This window comes from Labeo rohita, chromosome 16, assembly GCF_022985175.1.
Source record: "Labeo rohita strain BAU-BD-2019 chromosome 16, IGBB_LRoh.1.0, whole genome shotgun sequence".
Taxonomy (NCBI): Eukaryota; Metazoa; Chordata; class Actinopteri; order Cypriniformes; family Cyprinidae; genus Labeo; species Labeo rohita.
The window spans coordinates 24,046,247-24,067,947 of NC_066884.1; the positions used below are offsets into that span (position 1 = coordinate 24,046,247).

The 21,701-nt window shown below is 38.1% G+C and overlaps 1 protein-coding gene across 3 annotated transcripts; it reads left to right on the forward strand.

The window, feature by feature from the left end:
* Window positions 1-214: 214 nt before the first annotated feature.
* On the forward strand, window positions 215-21,174 carry rusc1 (RUN and SH3 domain containing 1). 3 transcript variants are annotated; one of them, XM_051131079.1, is made up of 12 exons: window positions 215-390; window positions 1,687-4,832; window positions 9,833-10,840; window positions 12,603-12,722; window positions 12,802-12,878; window positions 13,049-13,066; window positions 13,301-13,475; window positions 13,858-13,963; window positions 14,061-14,107; window positions 16,608-17,367; window positions 17,463-17,627; window positions 19,308-21,174. In XM_051131079.1, exons 2-12 carry the CDS (start codon window positions 1,778-1,780, stop codon window positions 19,471-19,473), a joined length of 5,697 nt encoding a protein of 1,898 aa, XP_050987036.1. In that variant the 5' UTR covers window positions 215-390; window positions 1,687-1,777; the 3' UTR covers window positions 19,474-21,174. The 3 variants fall into 3 exon arrangements, with proteins under 3 accessions (XP_050987036.1, XP_050987037.1, XP_050987038.1); XM_051131080.1 differs by lacking the exon at window positions 13,049-13,066 and having other exon boundaries at window positions 216-390; XM_051131081.1 differs by lacking the exon at window positions 9,833-10,840 and having other exon boundaries at window positions 218-390.
* Window positions 21,175-21,701: the final 527 nt, after the last annotated feature.

Here is a 21,701-nt window from a genome sequence, read left to right on the forward strand (position 1 = left end):
AGTATCATGCATCAGTCCCCGTCACTGCTGTATATTTGGATTATAGAAAGACGAGCGAAGTCCTTTTAATAAAGAAATTTGAAGAACATTATTTTACCATGCACTTTTCTCTGTTAGGAGATGTTTGCATGACTGTGTGCAAGAGAAGTTTTGTGGACTCGCTGCTCTTGGTTTGGTCCGGGCAGAGGAGAGATGCTGCTGAGGGGTGTGGTTTCGAGGATGGGATGAGAGAGAGGAGGAGAGGGGCAAGGAAGGGAGGGCTAGATGACGGAGCGATAGACAAGAGGAAAGAGAATAACGGCGTATACTAATTTCAGAGTCATGGCTTGTGCGATGGAATAGAGATCGAGATCAAGAAGAACGCGTCCTTTATATCCTTCTGGAAATGAGGTATTTTTTGTAGGCTATTGCATTGTCTGCTGGATTTTCTGCGTGTTTTGTTTCATTTGCTGATGAATCTGTTTCGTTTTGTTTTGTTTATAAGGTAACGTTAAGGTATTCGAAGATATATCATAAAGCGATACGTTATTATTGTGAAATGTAAGTCTCCTGTATTGATACAAGTGTACGGAGGAGGTGTCACCACAACTCGTATGTCATCACATCTTATTAGACATCATTTTAATACTCTCTGTAAATATTTAATATATTAGCCAGCAACAAATAAATCATACACAGCGGCGTCTTAGATTACGTGATGTTTAAATATTGTATTGCATTTATATCAATCGTGAGTTTATTTACTAAACGAGCGCTAGGCCTAGATTTACATCCTCTGTATCCAAGGACATTGGGCGAGAGCAGTGCATTGCCCACGGTGTTTATCAAGAGCAAAAACAGCGTTAGTCATTCCAGTGATTTTCTGCTCCACATGCCTCACGCAGAGAAAAAGCACATTTTTGTATAGTAGAATATGTTCAAAGACATGTTGATTAGCTTATATGTAGGCTATAAAAATACTTCTATTTTAATAATGTTTATATAATATGCCTAAATGAAATAAATGATATAAATAAAATTATTATTATTATTGAAATGATTATTAAATTCATCATCATTATTATAAAATTATATTATTTATTAGGCAAACAATTCATATTAATACTAGTGCTGGGTTATATGAAAGTTTTTGTTCATATAACATATGTGTGTGTACTGTGTATATTTATTTTGTATATATAAAGACACACACATACTGTATATATTTTGAAAATATTTACAGTACATGTATTTGCATGTATATATTTATATTTGTTTAATTTATATTATATATATATATACATATATTTAATATATAAACATAACATTTTTCTTAAATATATAAATGCATGTGTGTGTATTTATATATACAAAATACACCCATAAAATATTATGTACACATAAGCTTTTATTTTGGATGCAATTAATTGTTGCCCAGCACTAATCAATACTGAGCATGCAAGCAGTTTCTAAAAAGCAGTAGGTACATGTGTTTCAGTGACACAGAATGGTGTATATATTTTTATGCTCTGAGAAATTAGAAATGATGTTGGTGTTCAATATTGGCCCATGAGCAACAGAAGTGCTCCTTTATCTATGCAGTTTACCAAGTGATGCTAAATTGTGAACAGTTTTTAGTCCCATTACACAAGTAAGCTAGTCAATTTTTGTGTTTCTAAACAAAATCTGTCTTTCTTAATATTTCAGGCACTAGCTAGATCCAAGATGTGACCATATGTTTACAAACTCCTTAGAAAAAACACCAGAATAATAATCAGGACATAAAAACTATCCCACCATGCACCCCTCCTCTCGTCCCTCTGTGCCCCCACGTTCCCGCAGGTTTGACATTAGGCGCACGGAGGTAAAACCAAGCCAAGGGGCTAAGAGGGAGGACAAAAACATGAACACGGCATCTTCATCCCCTCGTCGTGGCACTCGAGGACCACCTGAGTCTTCCAGGTTAAAAGGCCCCGGTCAAGGTGCACGAGCCCCAGTGGTTCCATCCAAACTGGTGCGGCCACAGAAGAATGGTGCTCACGCAATACCAGCAATCTCGAAACCAAAAAGTGGACACACTGTATCAAACCTAGTCCCAGCTGTGGATCCAAACTGCAATGAGCCCAGCCTACCTTGTCTGTGTTGTGATGGCCATTCACCTCAGGATAGCAACAGCCTTTTTAATCACAACCATAACAACAATAACACTGTAAACATCAGGCAACAAATGAAGCTGCCACCGCCACCTCCACAGAAGGAATTGGCAGTTCCAAAACCAGACATCAAAGAAGATGAGAGTAAGCCAGAAGTAAAAGAACCTCATGTTATCCCAGTGGAGGAGAAAGAAGAGGACAATGGCAATGTGGATGAAAAAGAAGGCGGTCAGCTCAAAAATGATGACTGCGGTGTAAATGTGAATGCCAATGTTGATGAGAATGGCAACGGCAATTGTGATGGTGAAGATGGTGAAGATGATGAAGACGACGACGACGAAGATGATGATACTCTTGTCCCTTCTAGCTGCAACTGTCCAGAATCCATGCTGGACTTTTCCCTCACATCTTCTACCTCATCTTCATCCACATCCATCAGCAGCTGCTCAGATCTGGAGTGTGACTGTCCTGATACATTTTCATTGTCATCACAGGACCAAGACGCAGCTGAATGCTATCCATCATCTCATTCCCCAGTCTCCAGCTGCCCTGCCTTTCAGTCCAATGCCATACCATTGGATCTCAACACTTCTGCAAGATCACCTTGCTCTTCTGATGAAGGCTATCCCTCGGCTCCTTGCTCTCCGTCGTCTGACTACGTAGACAGCAAGGGATCAGAAGAAGGAAAATGTATTAAAGTGGATCTTCTCCATTTTTTAGACTCCATAGAAGAGTTGGGAAAAGTGGATCTGTTCTACCGCATTGTTAAGCTGGCACACTGGGAACTGGATGGTGAGCTGATTGTCAGAGATAGATTGGATCACCAGCAGAAGCTTCAGAGGGTTAACAAAGAGGTGAAGCTGGCTTATCTTGTGAAGCTCCAAGAGGAAGGGTTAGACTTTGACGATGAGGATATCACTGGGGTTTTGGATGAAATGGGCAACATTGACATTCCATGGAAGTTGTATAAAAGCAACAAATCAAGCGAATCCCAGGAATTTTCTGATGCAGGGGTAGATCTGACAGCTCCTTCTGATCTTGATGAAACCCCTGCCTCTGATTCACTTGCTCCATCACCGTTGGAGCCTCCTCCTCGGCCCCCAAAACCTCCAACGAGGCATGTGAGTACCCACCCAGAATCGCACACTTACGAGAACATCAGTGGACATGTCTTCTCAGTCTCATCCACCAACGATGCTACTAATTTTTCTACAAGTGTTCCTGTCCCTCCCTTGCCTGCATTGTCATCCTCACCCCCAGCTTTGAAACCTCCTGCCCTTCCTCCTCCTCCATCACAGCCTGTGCCCTACTTCACCCTAAATACAGACAGACCTGCTCTCACCTCCCCCACACCACCAATTCCTCCTCCGAGAAGACGTCATAAAGCCCGTCTAGAGGCTCAGAGACTTGCTGAGCTCGAAAAAGAAAAGACTCCTCTGTCCCTTCCACCGCCAACATCCAGACCTCCTCCATTGCCACCTCCACCTGCGATGTCCTCGCCTCCAGCTATTCCACCTCCACCATCACTCCCACCGCCTCCATCGTTTCATGCTCTGGATGTGGAAATCCGAAAGTTGCTTGCACTAGCAGGCCTCACCCAAGCCGAACTGCTTAAACTTAGTCCCGAGTTGGGAGTCTGTGTAGACGTTGTCTTGGAGAATGAGCAACAGCCAATGTCTGATGTCTCTCAGATTGGAGAAATCAGTGTAAACAGGATACAAAAGGAGGAAGGTGTAGATAAGGGGTTGCATTCCAGATTGAAAGAAGGATCCAGATTTGGGAAAGACAAGTCTGCAGGTGTAAAGGAATTAGATACTCTCGGTGAAAATGAAGTTTCTAAAGATGAACAGAAGGAAGTAAACAGGACAACATCGTTCACAGAAATGGCAAGACGACGTAAGAGAAATGGTGGACACTGTAATTACAGCTGTGGTTGTCAAAGCCTATCTCCCAGCTCATATTACAGCACCGATCTTAGCAATACAAACATCCCAAATGTTAGCTTTGGGAGTTTTGATTATGCTTCAGTGATTTCAGATACCCCTCCTCCTCCACCTCCAAGACCATTGCCCCCTCGTCCACCAATTGCCTCCCATCTTCCCGAACTTCCCCCTCTCAAGCCCTGCACTCTACCTGCCAATGCATCTCGCCCAGATCGATTTGACTGGCTGATAGCCTTCACCCCAGATACAGAGTCCCCACCTCTTGAGATGCGAAAATCATCCAATGATGGCATGTTGCAAAAAGTCTCAACTTTAGGCTCAAAAGTCACAACCTTTAAAGAATTACGCAACAGAAGCAAACAGAGCTCCCAGCCTGCTCTTGTTCAACCAGAACCTGATCCAACTGTTATCACCCCAGACCCTGATTTCCTGTACAACCTCAAATGGAGAAGAGAGAAGACTGATGGGGATGGCTGGGAATATACATCCCAAGCACAAGCCTCATTTCTTCAGCCGCCACCCACTCCTGCCTCATTGTCCCTCTTTAGGGAAATGTGCCGCATGAATATACAGGAAGATTGCCCAGCTGAACCCAAAGTGTCCCAACAAATTGGCTGTTCAGCAAGTGAAGGCAGCCTCAGGACTATTTGTGATGAAAGAGATAAAGCTGTTCACACCAAGAAAACGGATGATGAAGATAAAGTGGAAGTTAGGGGAATGGCAGATGGAGCATGGACTTTGGAAACCAGGACAACAGGTAAAGTTGCATTTCAGAAATATAGTTGTTTCTCTGACCTGGTTTGTCTTAGAAAGTTCTTGCACACGGTGCAAATTCATTGGAATATTAAAGGATTAGTTTAGTCCTGAATAAAAATTTCCTTATAATTTACTCACCCCCATGTCATACAAGATGTTCATGTCTTTCTTTAGTCATAAAGAAATGAAGGTTTTTGAGGAAAACATTCCAGGATTTTTCTCCATATAGTGGACTTCAATGGGGATCAATGAGTTGAAGGTCCAAATTGCACTTGTGCAGCTTCAAAGGAAGCCGAGGAAGAAGGGTCTTATTTAGCAAAACAGTCGTCATTTTTTAAAAAAAATAAAAATTTGTATACTTTTTAAGCACAAAAGCTTGTGTAGCACAGGCTCTGTGATGCACGTCCATAATGCTACGAATTAGTAATGGGTCGTTCTTGAATGATTCTTTCATTTTACGTGATCCCAGCCAAGGAATAAGGTTCTTATCTAGCAAAACGATCAATCATTTTCCAAAAAAAAATTTAAAATTGATGTACTTTTTAACCACAATGCTTGATTTTTACGATGCGCATCTATGACTTCACACATTTCGTAATCACGTAGGAAAGGTCACACGTGGTTAGTTCTTCATCTGTGTACTCCAGTTCAAAAAGGTAGGGTAGGGTGAAAAACTCCATCTCATTTTCTTCTTCAACTTCAAAATCATCTGACGTTGTTTTACCTCTTTTTGTAAAGGCCGTTTGACTTTCTTTGCATGTTCAGTTTGTAAACACTGGGTCAGTACTTCTACCTACGTCACTTGTGACCTTTCCAACATCTCTGCGTAATGTTTAAATTAGTGGATGAAGATCTAGTGCAAGATGAGTATTTGTGGATTAAAATTTTATAAATGACCAATCATTTCACTAGATAAGACAGATAAGACCCTTATTCCTCAGCTGGGATCATGTAGAACCCTTTGAACCTGCATTAAAACTGCAATTTGGAGCTTTCAACCTGCTGGTCCCCCACTGAAGTCCACTATATGGAGAAAAAACCTGGGATGTTTTCCTCAAAAACATCTTGCATGACATGGAGGTGAGTGAATGATTAAGTCATTTTAATTCTGGAGTGAACTAATCCTTTCAGGCGAAAGTAAAAGAACAGTAGTCTGATGACATGGAAAGTGGTAAGCCAAGATGAGAGTCACACAGGCAGATGGGTAGATGAATCAGCAGAGCGAGACTGGAGGGAATTTCAGAATGCAGCAGGCTTAATGCTGTGTTGTTTCTCATGATGTCACAAAGCTTTTTAATTATTCATCCTCCTCGGCAGGCTAATTCCTTTTTTCTCTCATCCTCTCTTCCTTTTCTCTGGCTGGCACACATTATAGATCATACTTTCCCCTGTCAACCTTCCTGTTTTCAGTGAGAATTTTCTATTTTAGTTCTATTTTAGTCAAATGAATTGGCTTTACAAAACTTATAATGATATTACTATCAAAAATATTGTCTCATACAAAAGTCATGATGTACATCTCTCCTACACCTTCTGACATGCCTCCTATTATTAAATTGATACTCTTATGCTTATTTTTCTCTTATTTTTTTGCCATTTCTCTTTTGCTCTGTTCCTTTCCATACTGTTTATCTGCCAAATGGAAAAGGCAAATTTGCTTGGATCAGGTTACTTCACTTTTGGACTTCAGATATAAATGGCCTCTAATGTGCCTGTAAATTGAGAAGCAAATACATTTGAGGGAGTCCTCATTTTTGTTTACAAGGTTAGCACATCATACAACTGCTAACCCACGCTTTGGCAATATAAGTACTATTCATCTTATTCATGGACATTAGTATTCATGTATGTAATTTTTGTGTTTAGTTCCTCAAGTTGTACATATCTGTTTTAGTTTGTGTTAGTAAATTGCTGTTTATAAGATCTTCATCATTCATATTTCTGGCTGTGTCAGTCAGCTCAAGAACATGACCTACGCCTTTAAGCGTACAAAAGGTGTGACTCAAACCTTTACACCAATCACAATACAGCAACAAGGAAACAGGAAATGCTGAGTCAAACTGACTGCATTTGAGAGAGGGAGATATCTGGCAAGTAAAGGTAAAGTAGAATGGTTTTTATGTGAGTAAATCGTAATTCTCTAGAGATATGTACTGATGAAAATGTAATGTAACACTTATTCAGCATAATACATTGAAATGCAACATGCAATCTATTGAAAAGAATTAGAAGGTGAATGCCAGTGTTCTAGATCCAAAAGAGCTTATTTTCAAGACAGTTAGGCCTAGCTTGTCTTTCAAATCACAGTTGCCATTGCAGGTGAAATGTGATCCTAGTGCAGCCTAGTGAGATCCTAGATAGAGACTGCTTTCCCGCACGGTCGAATGTTGAGGGATCAGATAAAGTGCTATTAGGCTCTGCACACTACTGAAAACTGTAGTTTGTGTGTGTGTGTGTGTGTTTGTTTTAGTAGTTAAAAAGATACAAAGGTTTAGCACTCAGTACAGTGAGTGCAGTTATAAGAATGAAATTTTGAGTACTTGACTGATTAGTTTATATGGATTTGTATTTATTATTATATTTAGGCTAAAATAGTTAGGCTTTCTCTTTTTTCTAAAACATGTATATTTTTTTATGGTCTGACCTGTGAAACACTGAGTGGCATAAAATGTGCTGGCCAGTAAGGGTGGGCGATATACTAGTAGTATGATTAACCGTTAGAAATTTGTCAGCTGGTAGAGATTTTAAACTATTATTTCTATCACGGTTACACACTTTCGTAATGCCGCTGTGCTACGTGGTCATAAAAAATGATCGTTTACGTGCATTTTTTAGCATTGTGATTTAAAAACAAGTGATTTTAAGCAATCCAAACTCATTGCTATACTGTATGTGCACACTGTCTGAGACAAGCGTACATGTGAAAACGGTGCTCATAGAGGACAGGAATATTGAACAGAATTATTTTTGCTGCTATACAAGCCTTGAATGGTTAAATACCATAGATGTAAAAAAATATAGATGGGGTGTCAGTGACGTCACCCGTAGGTTTCTGTAGATCTTAGTGGGCAGGAGTCGGTCGTCGCCATCTTGGAATCGCGTCACTGCACGTCACTACGGGATAATCGAAAATGGGCAAAGAGGCGGGATGTGGGTGGAGTTGGTTGCTGAAACCATACCTGCCTAGCGCGACGGTGGTGACAGCAGCGGCATTCCACCTGTCACTCAAGTGGCCACGCCCTAAATTATGCAGAACTTTAAGGATTAATATAATTTAAACAGATGAGTTATAAAAAAATTCACCCCCCTCACAGTTGACATGAAGGGCAAAATTAGCTATATAGACCAAAACCACTTTTTGTACCAGGCTGTAACCATATTTTTTTCTGCTGTAAAGTTAGGCATTTTAACATGGGGAGTCTATGGGATTGACTCCCTTTTGCAGCCAGTCTCTAGCGGTCAGTCGATGAATTTTTAGTTTTAGTCACTTCCGTGATGGCTTTAAGAGGGAGACCGGGAGTTTGCCGCTTGTTAAATACACACACTTGTATGTGTCAAAATGCCTGTCTTTTTAAGTGAAAGTAAGCAGCTGAGAAAGAAAACATGAGTAACAGAATATTGGATCCAGGCAGCTCTTAAAGTGACAGCAGTCTAGTACTTAATATACACAGTGAAGTATATGCAGTGTTTTTCATACATTTGATTATTTTATACAATGTATAATGTATAAAAAGCATTTGTTATACTGTATTTTTTTCATCCTATTGCTTCTAATTTGTTTCATATTCTTATTTAATCGCTGACTGTTTACTTGTCTTCAGTGGGTTTGAGTTGTTTTTTTTTTTTAAGCTTGTATTAGTTTTTTGTGATACTTGAATGATGAAATTCTATGGTATCTATAATTTTGATATCATAGATGTTATCTATTGTTGTGATATCTATTGTGTAGGGTGACCATATTTTAGTTTTTAAAAAGAAGACAATCAAAACTCAAAATATGTCATTACAAACTACATACTTTACAGTTATCATCTTGCAGATTGATCATAAACACGGCTAAAAGACTTCCTACCACAGAGGCCTTCCTTTACAAAAAAATTATGTCTACCACAGTTTTATCATAGGTAGAATGCAGAATGTTTCAATACAAGCATTTCAGTCAAATGTAATTTATGGAATATTTCAAAACTTTAACCCACGGGAGAAAATCAACCCACTGGAACAGTTTAATTACAGTCAGCCTAATTACGTGTAAAAAATGTGGATTTGGCAACCCTACGTCCAACATGAGCTGCATCCAAAGCAATTTAAAAATTCTGCGACTTGATAGTGATCCCCTGACGTGCAAAAATTATATTCAATATTAGAATGTTTGCGGGAGCGGGATTAAGAAAACAGTCCCGCGCAAGGCTTTGATACAAAAGCGCACACAATGAATGGCGACTGTACAAAGCAAAACCCGAATCCTGGACATTTTGGGCGAATAAGAAATCCCGGCCAGATGCATTTTTTAGGTCCAAAAGGAGGACCGTCCAGGGAATAAAGGACGTTTGGTCACCCTAATATTGTTACTGTGAAATAAATTTACTCATATTGTGATATAAAATTTTGGTGATATCGTCCACCCCTGCTGGCCAGATAAAATGATTTATGATTTAAATTTTCTCATCTTTGGAGAATGAATTATATACACATTTTCCCCATGCACTGTGGCATGTTGTGCTGTGTTCTAATGTTTGTATGATTATTATAACAGAAAATACTCTTTACATACAGCATATTGAATGTTTGAAGGAGTTCTCTATCATCTGTTTCATCATATTTACATAAGTGCATTCTCTCTTCTTCTAAATGACACTAACATTTTTCCATTCTCTCTTTTTCTCTCTCTTTCTTCACTGTTTGCTGTTTGACCATTCTGCCCATCCTTTCAATTCTGAATCTCCTCCATTATTATACTTTCATAATTCTTCACCCCCGTACCCATAATAACTGTAAAAGTGTCCTCACCTCCCTTGTCCCTTTCCTTGACCACACCTTATTACCTGCACTCTGCTCCCCTGTCACAAGCCTCCCAGTTTTACCACACTGACATTAACCGGAATCATGCCTTGACCAATTGTGAGGGTTCTATAAACATCTCAAACCCGTTGTGCATAAACTCCACATTTGACTGCAGCAAAGATGACTATACTGACTCCCTGTACTGTGCTGGCCCAGAAAACAATACGTTTTTGTTCTGTAAACAAGAAAATGATCTCAATGGTAACATGGATTCTTTGTACCACAGCTGTAATCATGCTGACAGCTTCCTAGACTCGTTTTATGTCTGTGGGCATGATCTTGACAGCACAAAAAACCGCTTCTGTCCACATAACAGCGGAGCAGACTCAATCAGAAATGATGATTCACTTTACAGTGATGTCAGATACACAAGAACTAGCCTGAAGCTGTTCACCGACCCTGAACCACCAGCTGACATTAACACTCTTACTGAGGGCGACATAACGCCATACAAAAACATTGACATGAAAACTTACATAACAATGCGAAACCTCAAAAATCGGAGCTGTGTCAACAAAAACAGTTATAAAGATGCCGACTCGCTGTTTGATTTAAACTCAGATAACATTAATGATTCAAAACCACCAATCAACCCTGTTTTTGATCACAACAGCAATGAAGACACAACACAGAGCAACCAGCAGCTTGTATCCTTCCCTGCTTATTACCTTTACCACCCCAAAAACTGCCCCTTGCATAAAGGCGCCCCCCCACGGCTGTCCCCCGTTGGTGCAATCTCACCTCCCCACAGGTCCGGGCCTCCAGTTCCAGGCACAGATGTTGCCCGTCTCTGTTCACCCCTGTTCCCTCGCAGTCACACCCTTCCTGCTCTTGCCGCCCCGCTTTACTACCCTTATCTGTACACACCCCCTGTTCAAGCCCCTCTGCGGGAGCCATCGGTCCCCATACTTCACTCTCAGCAGAGTCCACCACCGCTCACTTTGAGTAAGAAATCAGCGCATTGTCATTTCTCACACTTTCTTTCACTTCTTTCCACTTTCTTTAATCGTAAAGCACCTTGTCTGTTTGTCGCTGTGTCTTCATTCATATCCTGTGGATACTGTAGCACTGTCTGTGTCTGTGACAGTGTGAAATATGTGGTTGTCTGTTGCATGATGGCATCAGAACCTCTGTCTTTAAAATGATAATATGTGGCTTATTTTTATATTATTTTTTTTTTACTGTTCAACTGTTAATGTTATTGTTTGTAATTTAATTATTTTTATATAAATATACTTATTTTTTGAAAATTTCAACGTGGTCTCATGACAAAAACGTACCTGTGGCAACATTTCACGAGATGCGAGATACCAGTAAGTACATACAGTTGAGGTAAAAAGTTTACATTCCCTTTCAGAATCTGCAAAATGTTAATTATTTACCAAAATAAGAGCGATCATACAAGATGCATGTTATTGTTTATTTAGTACTGACCTGAATAAGATATTTCACATAAAAGATTTACATATAGTCCACAAGAGAAAATAATAGTTGAATGTATAACAATTAACTGGTTCAAAAGTTTACATCCCCTTGATTCTTAATACTGTGTTCTTAACTGAATAATTCACAGCTGTGTTGTTGTTTTTTTAGCAATAGTTGTTCATGAGTCCCTTGTTTGTCCTGAACAGTCAAGCTGCCCACTGTTCTCCAAAAAAATCCTTAAGGTCCCATAAATTTGTTGGTTTTCCAGTATTTTTGTGTAATTGGACCCTTTCCAACAATGACAGTATGATTTTGAGATCCATCTTTTCACACTGAGGACAACTGAGGGACTCATATCCATCTAGTACAGAAGGTTCAAACACTCACTGATGCTCCAGAAGGAAAAATGATGCATTAAGAGACGGGGTGAAAACTTTTGAACAGAATGAGAATGTGTACATTTTTCTTATTTTGCCAAAATTGCTTTTTTTTTCATTTAGTACTGCCCTTCAGAGGCTACAAAAGATAGTTACATGTCTCCCAGAAGACAAAACAAGTTAAATTTACCCTGATCTTCAAATTCAAAAAGTTTTCAACCCCCAGTTCTTAATGCATGTTTTTTATTACCTTCTGTAATAGTTGCATATGAGTCCCTCAGTTATTCTCAGTGTGAAAAAAAAAAATGGATTTCATGGAGCTGTAATCTTAACTGTGTATGAAAACATTAACGAGTGCTCACTGATTTAACGCCTTTAGTGTTCATTTGTCGGAAACTGCAGGGATACGTATTTCCTACTGGTACGTATTTTGTGCCTCGCAAAAAAGTTCCCACATGTACGTTTTCATCATGATATCAGGTAGGAAAATTTCTTTGTGTTTACGGCTGTACAATATTTTAATTTTAATTTTAATATTTTAATTATTTATTTTATATAAATGCTTATTGCTCTTAGACATTTTTTTATTTTATTCTGTTTATTTTTTACCCCTGTCATTTACAGTATATGTTCGTTAATTTTAAAAGCATTGGTGTTTCTTTTTTATGCTGCTCAGCATGTTTTGCTTTTGCATGTGACGAATCCAGATGCGTCAAAACAAATCCAAATATGACTGAAATGAATAAATATCTTTCATAATTTATTCATTAATATTTGTATCAGATACACGTTCCTTACGAGCTGCTGTGATGTACTGCACTGGATTGGCTCAAGATCAACTGTAATACATTATCTTCTGTTAATCGAGTTTCTAACCCCACCCTGCTGTCTTTGCCTCCTAATAGCTGTTCGCAGCTTCTCGTTTGCCGGCTCTGAGCAGAAGAACGCGGCCTGGATGGGAGAAGATGTGAGGCCCTCACTGAGCGCCGAAGGGCTGTCTTCTGCCTGCCTGCAAGAAAAGAAATGTAATTCAGTATAGTATACCTCAAAAATTGCTTTGCTTGTGTAAATAATTGTTGACATTTTATGTGTTTTGTCTCACAGCTCTTGTCAGTTCAGTCAGTGTTGCAGTGGAAGCCATTTTGGCTCAGTTCAGTTCGTCCAGGACTGTTGTACAGAAGGTCAGTTTTGTGCAACCTGGCATTTTAATCTCCACTTTAGTTTAATATCAACCTTCCCACAGAAAAGAAAAATTGAACACTAATAGAATTAGTAAACCGTACCTGTTTTTCCCTCTCTCTTCATGCCACTTCCATGCACTTGGCTTATCTCTTTCTTTTTCTTTCTCCAGTTTCACTCAGTAAATAAGGTGCTTCAAAGTTCATAAACATGAGCTTTGCGAATAACTTATTTTCACACTAACCTCATGCAACTTTCACCCCTTTCCCCTATTTTCATATTCCCTCTCTCTTTTATTTATTTTAAACACTTTATTTATCCTATTTTTTTTCCATTGCTTTGCACATTTTTATTCTTTCTCTCCGTCTCTCTCTCCCTCTTGTCTGCCTATCTTCCATTGCCCTTTTTTGACCTCTGTTGACAGACTCTTTCTGGAGACAGCAGTGTAAATCCCTGTCTTGGTCGTCTGGTACTGCAGTGCCTTTGCCCAGCCCTGCGCAACCTGCTCTGTGATGGACTCAAGCCCCACCAGAGTGACCTCATTGCAGGCAGAAGGCCAAATTCACCCTGGGGATTGGTTCAGGCCTCCACCAAACCAGGTATAAGACATCTGGACCTGGTATACACAAGATGATTACGGTCAATAAATACCTATTTTTTCTGTCTCTCCATTTCTCATCATCACTCTTTTTGTTCTTCTATTTTCTGGCACTGTGAATCCCTGCAGTATTGACTCACCCATCTCTGTCATACTTCCAATCTTTAAATATTCCTTGGTTTTCTCCCTCAGTGTTCTTTCTTTTTGTTGCTTATGTTTATTGTCTCATGTTTTCTATAGCATTACAGCACGATTTCAGTACCTTATTCACCATGGTACACATTCATTCTGTTGCCATTTCTAGCATTTTAAAATAATCAGTGATTTGCTTGTGAGAACTTATATGTATCTTTTAAAAATCTTTAATTATTGTGGTCCTTCAGGCCCGAGCACACAGGCTTTGCACAGCCTCCAGACTAAGGTAGCAGGGCTTCCCCAGCTTAAGCAGAGCAGACACAAGTTCAACGCATTCCTGTTTGGCCTTCTCAAGTAAGACAGAACTTTCCTCAGCCTTTCTAAAAGATGATTTTATCAGCAAGATATTGATCATTAATGTATTCTTTTCATCTTCTAATGTGCCATGAAGTGTCAAGCTCCTGGATTACTGGCTTTCACATCTGCAGTCCTGCAGTGGTAAGTGTCCATATTTACTGTTGTTCTCCAGTGGTCCCTCAGTATAAAGTCCATGGTATAATATTTATTTCAACATTTAAAAAAAAAAGACAAAATGAAGACTTGGGAAAAAAAGAAAGTTTTGTACATATTAAAGTTAAATTATTCTATCTAATGCACTTTGAGAGTTCAAAATTAAAAGCTCCAACCCATGTTCTTAACTAAGAAAACGTAAGTCAGCAAAAAGTCAGTGAATTGACTTGTACCTGAACTTTAAAGGGGACTCAACCCTCTTTTTATGTGTGGCATACTGTCTCAGTCTAAATCTAAATTACATTCACACTGGTGTTTTAGGAAACCAAACTAATTAGAATATAATAATAATAACAACAAATTTATTGTATTGTTATTGCTATGACAGTAATAGCCATATAATGTAAAACAATTGCACTGTAAAATAAATGAAATTCAGTATGAATATTATTTTTCCTTTACACTACAGTAGGGAATACTTCTTTTCTAATTTCTACACTTGAAAGAGATATTTTGAATTTGGACTACAGTAACATTACCCATACCCATTTAAACCACTAGCGGTCCACAATTCATACTGCACTTTTAAGATTTTATTTTGATGGAAACAGCAGTAGAGCTCTTAAACGCATGCTAAACTCACAGCACATGCAATAAATTGAGCCGTTCCGAGGCGAATTATCCAAAAACAGAATTATCAGTCCAGGGTGGATTGTACAACATTTCCATTGTACAACATTAGACTGCTTTCTATCTTGTTAAAGGTGCTGTACAGTATGTAATATGTCTGACTGTACTTAAAGGAGAGCTCCACATTCAGAGCAACAATTTACAAATAATGTACTCACCCCCTTGTCATCCAAGATGTTCATGTCCTTCTTTCTTCAGTCGTAAAGAAATTTTTTTTTGAGGAAAACATTTCAGCATTTTTCTCCATATAATGGACTGATGGTGCCCCGATTATGAACTTCCAAAATGCAGTTTAAATGCGGCTTCAAACGATCCCAAATGCAGTTGTAAATGATCCCAGCCGAGAAAGAAGGGTCTTATCTAGTGTAACGATCGGTTATTTTCATAAAAATAATACAATTTCTATACTTTTTAATGCCAAAAGCTTGTCTTGTCTTACTCTGCCTGAACTGTTTTTGTTCCGGTTCATGACAGTTAGGGTATGTCGAAAAACTCCCATCTCATGTTCTCCCTTAACTTCAAAATCGCCCTATATCGCTGTTTTACGTTTTTTGTTAAGGGTGTTTGATCTTCTTTGCATGTTCACTTTGCATAGACTTGGTCGGTACTTCTGCAGCTTCTGTTTTTTGAAGTTGAGGGAGAAAATACGATTGGAGTTTTTCGACATACCCTAACTGTCTTTAGCCAGAATACACAGAGTTCAGGGAAAGTAAGTCAAGACGAGCGTTTGAGATTAAAAAGTATTTAAATTGTATTATTTTAATGAAAATAACCGACTGTTTCGCTAGATAAGACCCTTCTTCCTTGGCTGGGATCATTTACAACCGCATTTGGGATCGTTTGAAGCCACATTTAAACTGCATCTTGGAAGTTCAAAATCGGGGCACCATACCAGTCCATTATATGGAGAAAAATGCAGAAATGTTTTCCTCAAAAAACATAATTTTTGCAGCCATGAAAGCCAGCAAATGAACTGGGTCAGAGATCACAGATTTTACTCAATCTAAAAATATTCGTCATCCATCTAAAATGTTTTATGACAAGGAATACTAAAACATGGATAAATCTGACTTTACAACTTGCAGTGTGTAAGATTCGTCGCCTTCCATTGTCAATTGCGCTCGTTCCTCTTGCGTGTTCTCAATCTGGCAACCCGCGTGAGCATCCACACTGAGGAAAAGTGGGCGGGAGAAACAGTATTTTGAATTTGGGCTGCAGTACCCATTTCAAACCCTAGCTGTCAATATTGGATAATGTGCCTTTAAATTGAATAGAGCGGACAAAGAAAGCGTGTATAAACAAAAAAGTAACAAAAGTTTTATGTGTACGTTTATTTGATAACCCATAATGGATAGAATTTATGAAGCATCACAGTAGTAGATCTATTTTAACCACTGATCCTGTTTTATTTATTTTTTTATTAATAAATGTGATCAAATATATAAACTACCAGTCAAAAGTTTTTGAACAGCAAGATTTTTAATGTTTTTTAAAGAAGTCTCTTCTGCTCACCAAGCTTGCATTATTTATCCAAAGTACAGCAAAAACAGTAAATCGTGAAATATTTTTACTATTTAAAATAACTGTTTTCAGTTAAAAAATTCAGCTTTGAAATTCCATTTTAAAATATATTCAAATAGAAAACAGTTATTTTAATTAGTAAGAATATTTCAGAATGTGACTGTTTTTGCTGTATTTTGGATCTAATAAATGCAGGATTGGTAAGCAAAAGAGACTTCTTTAAAAAACTTTAATAATATTTTTTACCTTTGTATTTTCTTTTTCTTCACTCCCACAGATGTCCTGGAAACATATTACCGCCCCACTTCCTTCATGCGTCTGTCACTAACTTCTTGCCAGCCTCTTTTTGAGGAGCTTCTCCTCCTCCTGCAGCCTCTCTCTCTTCTGACCTTCAACCTCGACCTGCTGTTTCAGCATCACCACCTTGACCCCTCCTCCCCAACTCTCACCCCAGCCAGTCACACATCTGAGATATACAGCCCACCGAATGAAGACTTCAGCTTCCACTTGTCACCCAAGAGGCTTTTCCAAGGAAGCAGCCATCATCTTGGAAGCGTATTAGAGCAAGACCATAGCAGTTTGGGTTTAGACACCAATCCCAATTCAGGTCTCACGAGTCACGTTCTTGATGTGTCAGCCTATCGCAATCCAATTTCGCTGTCATCAGGCGTTACCAAGGAGGAAGCCAGTTCGCCATTATCATGGTTTAAAGGCAATGAGATTTCCGTGCCTCTTAATGCCGGAAGCCTTTCCCAGCAGGCAGGCCAGGCTCTTCAGCAAGGCTGGGGGGCAGTAATGCGTTTGGGAGAGCGTTTAGGGCAGAACTTTGGTTTGGCCACCACCACAGAGGATGTTAAAGATCCAAACTCACCAGATGACTTCAAGAGTGGCTTCTCACTGAATCTAAAAAGTCCAGATGAAATCAGGCAGCAACCAAAAGACGACCTTTCTTTGAAGGATACCGGAGCTGCTGTTCCCTGGGGTCTGGGACGGCTCTTTGGAGCTGCTAAGAGCCCCAACAACCCACCAACAAGCAGGTTTGATAATGTTTTTTTAAATGTCAGTTTAGTATGTTTCAGATTTGTCAGGTTTATTTATGCGAAGTATCTTTTTATCCTCTTTCATTCTGTAGGCGCCCATCTCAGTGGCTCTCCCCAGGCGTATCCGTCCTTTCCCGCTTAGTGAATCTTGGCCAGGCTTCTCCGCCTGAGAAGAGAGAGCCCCAGAGAAGCAAAGATATGGAGGAAGATGAAAATGAAAAGATTAATGAAGCCAGAGATCAGCCAAAGCCCCTGAGGTAAAGTTTCTGTTAGATTATTCATATTCTTCTTAACAAATTTACATTTATGCATTTTATGAAAATAACGTTAGACTTTTTTGGTAAAGTGCTTTTTTAAGGGCTTGTGGTATTTAGGTCAGTGACACAGTATACATTTTTGTTTATCATACTTCAACACGGAAGTAAGCCTATGGGTGAGACATCCGGTTCATTAGCTGCTATGGGGAAATAACGAGAAGAATAACAACATGCAGTAAACATTAAAACTAATTTGCATTATAAACCAGGGTGCTCATAATTAAGATAATAGAGTGTTTGCGTTTACGTCACAGTTTGGTCAGTTACCCAGATGTGCAGGCATATTGGCGATACTCAGATGTAAACAACAGAATGGACTGCACGGTTAATGTACTACTGAATACATTTTTCTGCTAATTTATGCTGTCTAAACCATGTAAAAAAAAAGGGTGGAAGCTGCTAAATCATATAGAGAAGAACTTAGTAAGCAAGAAAGGGCACAATATTTTGACAAACTAAAGTTAATAGGTGGTTAATTAAGATATTAGCCTAATATTTCACCTAACTGACCGGAAAAGGTAAGAACAAACACGAATGTTGTCAGGATTCTTGCCCTGAAAATCCTGGTTCAGTCTGACCAACCACAAATGGCTTTTGTTCCTTAGACAGTTTTTGCACTCTTCTCCTTGATTTGTCATAACTTTTGGCACTCCATAGTCCTCCAAATGTTTTTCCCTGTCTGACCGATTAGTACAGCCCAAAACATGACAATAATTGGCCATTTTCAGCAGCAATAATCAGCAAAATATGTTCAGTTCAGTGGCACTGTTTACATTCAGTGCCGCCAATATGGCTGATTAATAGCGTTGAGAAATAACGCACCCACTCGTACAGAAAGAAAAAGGTGGATAAAAAAAATGTATTTAAAAAAAAGAGAGAAAAAGAAGTATGCCATTCATACATACCATGACCTGAATACACTTCTTACACTTTTATAATTTTTTTTATATTTTATTTATTTATTAGTTTTTATGTATTTATTTATTGATTGATTGATTTTAAAAACACAAATTTCTGAATGAAAATTATTTTTGGGGGAAGGGGGGAAAAAGCAGAAAATGTGAGGTTAAAATTCTTAATAAAAGTAAACATTTTTATTAAAAGAATGACATTATTGAAAAGAAAATCTTATTAAGTAGTTTGCCAATGTTTATTATTACTTAGAAAAAATATTTTAACAAAATTACTTCGCTGCTCAGAATATTTGAAAATGGTTTTGTACTAAATAAAAGTCAAGCAATCTAAAAAAAACATTCAGAAATTGCAGAAAAAAGGAAATAATATTATAGAGAGTACTCCTGCTATGTGTCAAGGTCAATAAAGTCTCTTAAAATATCAGACAATTTCAACATTTTATGACAAGTCAAGATTAGTTAACATTGTAAAATGTGGTGTACAACTGAAGAAAAAAAGAGATCCTGGATGACAAGGGGGTGAGTAAATTATCTGTAAATTTTTGTTCTGGAAGTGAACAAATCCTTTAAGGAAAATATGCTGTTACCTTTTACCACACTTTCATTGTTTGATTCATTTTTGACAGTTTAATATGCTGACCCGTAAAGCAGTCTCTGAAGCTTTTATTATCAACAATGTGCTGAGTCTTGTGTTCTGATTCTTCAGGATGGTCAGAACTCTGTGTGACCACAGCGGCACCGGAACAGAGCTGAGCTTCAGAAAGGGGGAGGAGCTTGTTCTCCTGGGAGGCGTGGACCAAGACTGGATTCGCTGTCGTCAAGGTCACAATGAAGGCCTTGTTCCCATTGGTTATGCTTCACTTATCATGTGACTTATCTTTATTTTTGCCTGTATGTTTGTGTGAAAGAATATCAGGGGATAACGTATAAGGAAAAAGACCATATATAGACGTAGTTATTAGTAGCCGTGTTACGTGTTTATCTCTGACCCTCGTTGCCTGGTTTGTGACGTCCGGAATATTTTCTGTGATATATAGGAAACAAAATTACTGTATAAATCATAAATATATATTTAGATTTTACAAAGATAGATAGACAGATAAACAAGAAATAGAAATGGGTAATGAATAAGATTCAAGATTAACAAAAAATAAAACCATCATAGTGTATTTATAAGTAGGTGTTACCATAACAAACAGCTCGCCTGGAATCTATCAAGAAATGTATATTCGTAAAACAGCATTTCATTGTAATTTTAAGTCTGATAAACAACCAATATGCACATGCGACTTAATTTCACCTGAAACTGTTTGTAAAACCCTTTTATCATATCATCAGCCCAGCAACGTGTTGTAAAGGCAAGCACGACTTAATTATAGCAAAGGCATGAGTTTGGGTTATTTTGGGGCTGAATTATTTAATAAATGACAGATTTACTCAAGTTTACTTTTTTATTGAACTGTTTAGAAAGGAACTACTGGCTAATCATTCTAAAAACGAACTGCTTGACTATTAAAACTAATTTATTCCTCATAATATTAATACTTTGCTGGACTAATTGTACACCAACAATTAATAGATAAACCACTGGTATTACCTGAAGATACACCCTTCTATTATTTCACTTATCAGGAAAAAAAAGGAAAAAAAACATTCTGTTTTCGAAAACCGACATTATTATTCTCTTATCGTTATTATTGTAACTCTCAATGGGAACAGTCAAATATATTCAAGTGGTAGTGTGTAGATGACTCTTTTCTATTTCTTACAGTGTGATGGCTACTGTGGTAAGATCTGTATCACCATGAGCTTGATAGTGACTATGCATACTCTGTACTGTACTGTACTGTACTGTTTATGAGGCTTGTTGCTGGGAAAACCATATATGATTGATAGCATTCATGATTTTCGTTTGAATGGATATTCTGCATCCGTATATCGCTTTGAATCAGGGGTTTACATACTAAACCTGCATGAATGTGTGTAGCAAATGTCAGGTAATCATCAATACAACTTTTTTGTGAGCACGGACTCACAAACGCTTCAAACTACAAACGCTTTATGCTGAAGGTCTAGGCCAGGGTTTTTTAGTGGCTGTAGTTGGAAAGGTGATTTATAATGGAGCTCGCTTATTCTTGTTCATTAAACGGCCCTCTGTGTTTCCCACAGTTGAATGCTCATGTGTAGTATGAATTTTTGTCACACCTCTGACTTGGCACCGCAATCAAAAATATATTCAGACAAAGAAAGATTAATCTTGTCACGTTTAACACAGCTTTGCCCATCGCACCACATAATGATATGCCTTCTGGATTATTCCAACCAATAGCAAACAAGCAGTGGGCTACAGTAGCACTTACAAATTCACATTGCTGTATATAAGTATGAATCTTTCAACTGAAAATTAATGTATGGGATTTATGTATGTTTGAGAATGGGACAATTTTTAGGATATAGTTTAGGAGAAAACCAAATCTGAAATGTAACACCTTCAGAAGTTAGCTATGGAATTGGCTTGAGCTTTAATGTCCCTGTTTAAAAAAAAAGAAAATATAAAATTTATGGTTTGAGAAGTAAGCAAGCAACAGGGGTTCAGTAAAAAAAAATAAATAAAAAATAAATAAATAATATTTAGTGTCATAGTTTTACCTCACAGGGCAAACTGCAATGATGCATGATTTTTTAATTCATTTATTATTATCATTATTATTGTTTCAGCTCTCGTAGCTGTCATTACAACTGTGTATTTATAATTGTGACATTGGAATTACATTTGTATGTTTTAGAGAAAGAAACCGCTTTGTTGCATTCTAAATATAGTGTACTTATTGTTTGTGGTTAATATACCATAATATTGATCTGCTTTTTATCTGTTCCTCTTGTCTATCTCTCTATCTATCTCTTGTGTGTGTACCTTTGTGTGGTATGAGTTGCGTAGCTCTATGTGGTATATTGCCCATCGCTGGTAGCACACTTAAGCATATTATGTACTGTACCAACTCTTGAGTTCTGTAATTCCCTGTGAATCAGCTCTATGCATGTTGGTGTTTGTAAATATACCCAATAAAATATTAAAAGAAACTGTGCTGAATATGCTGTT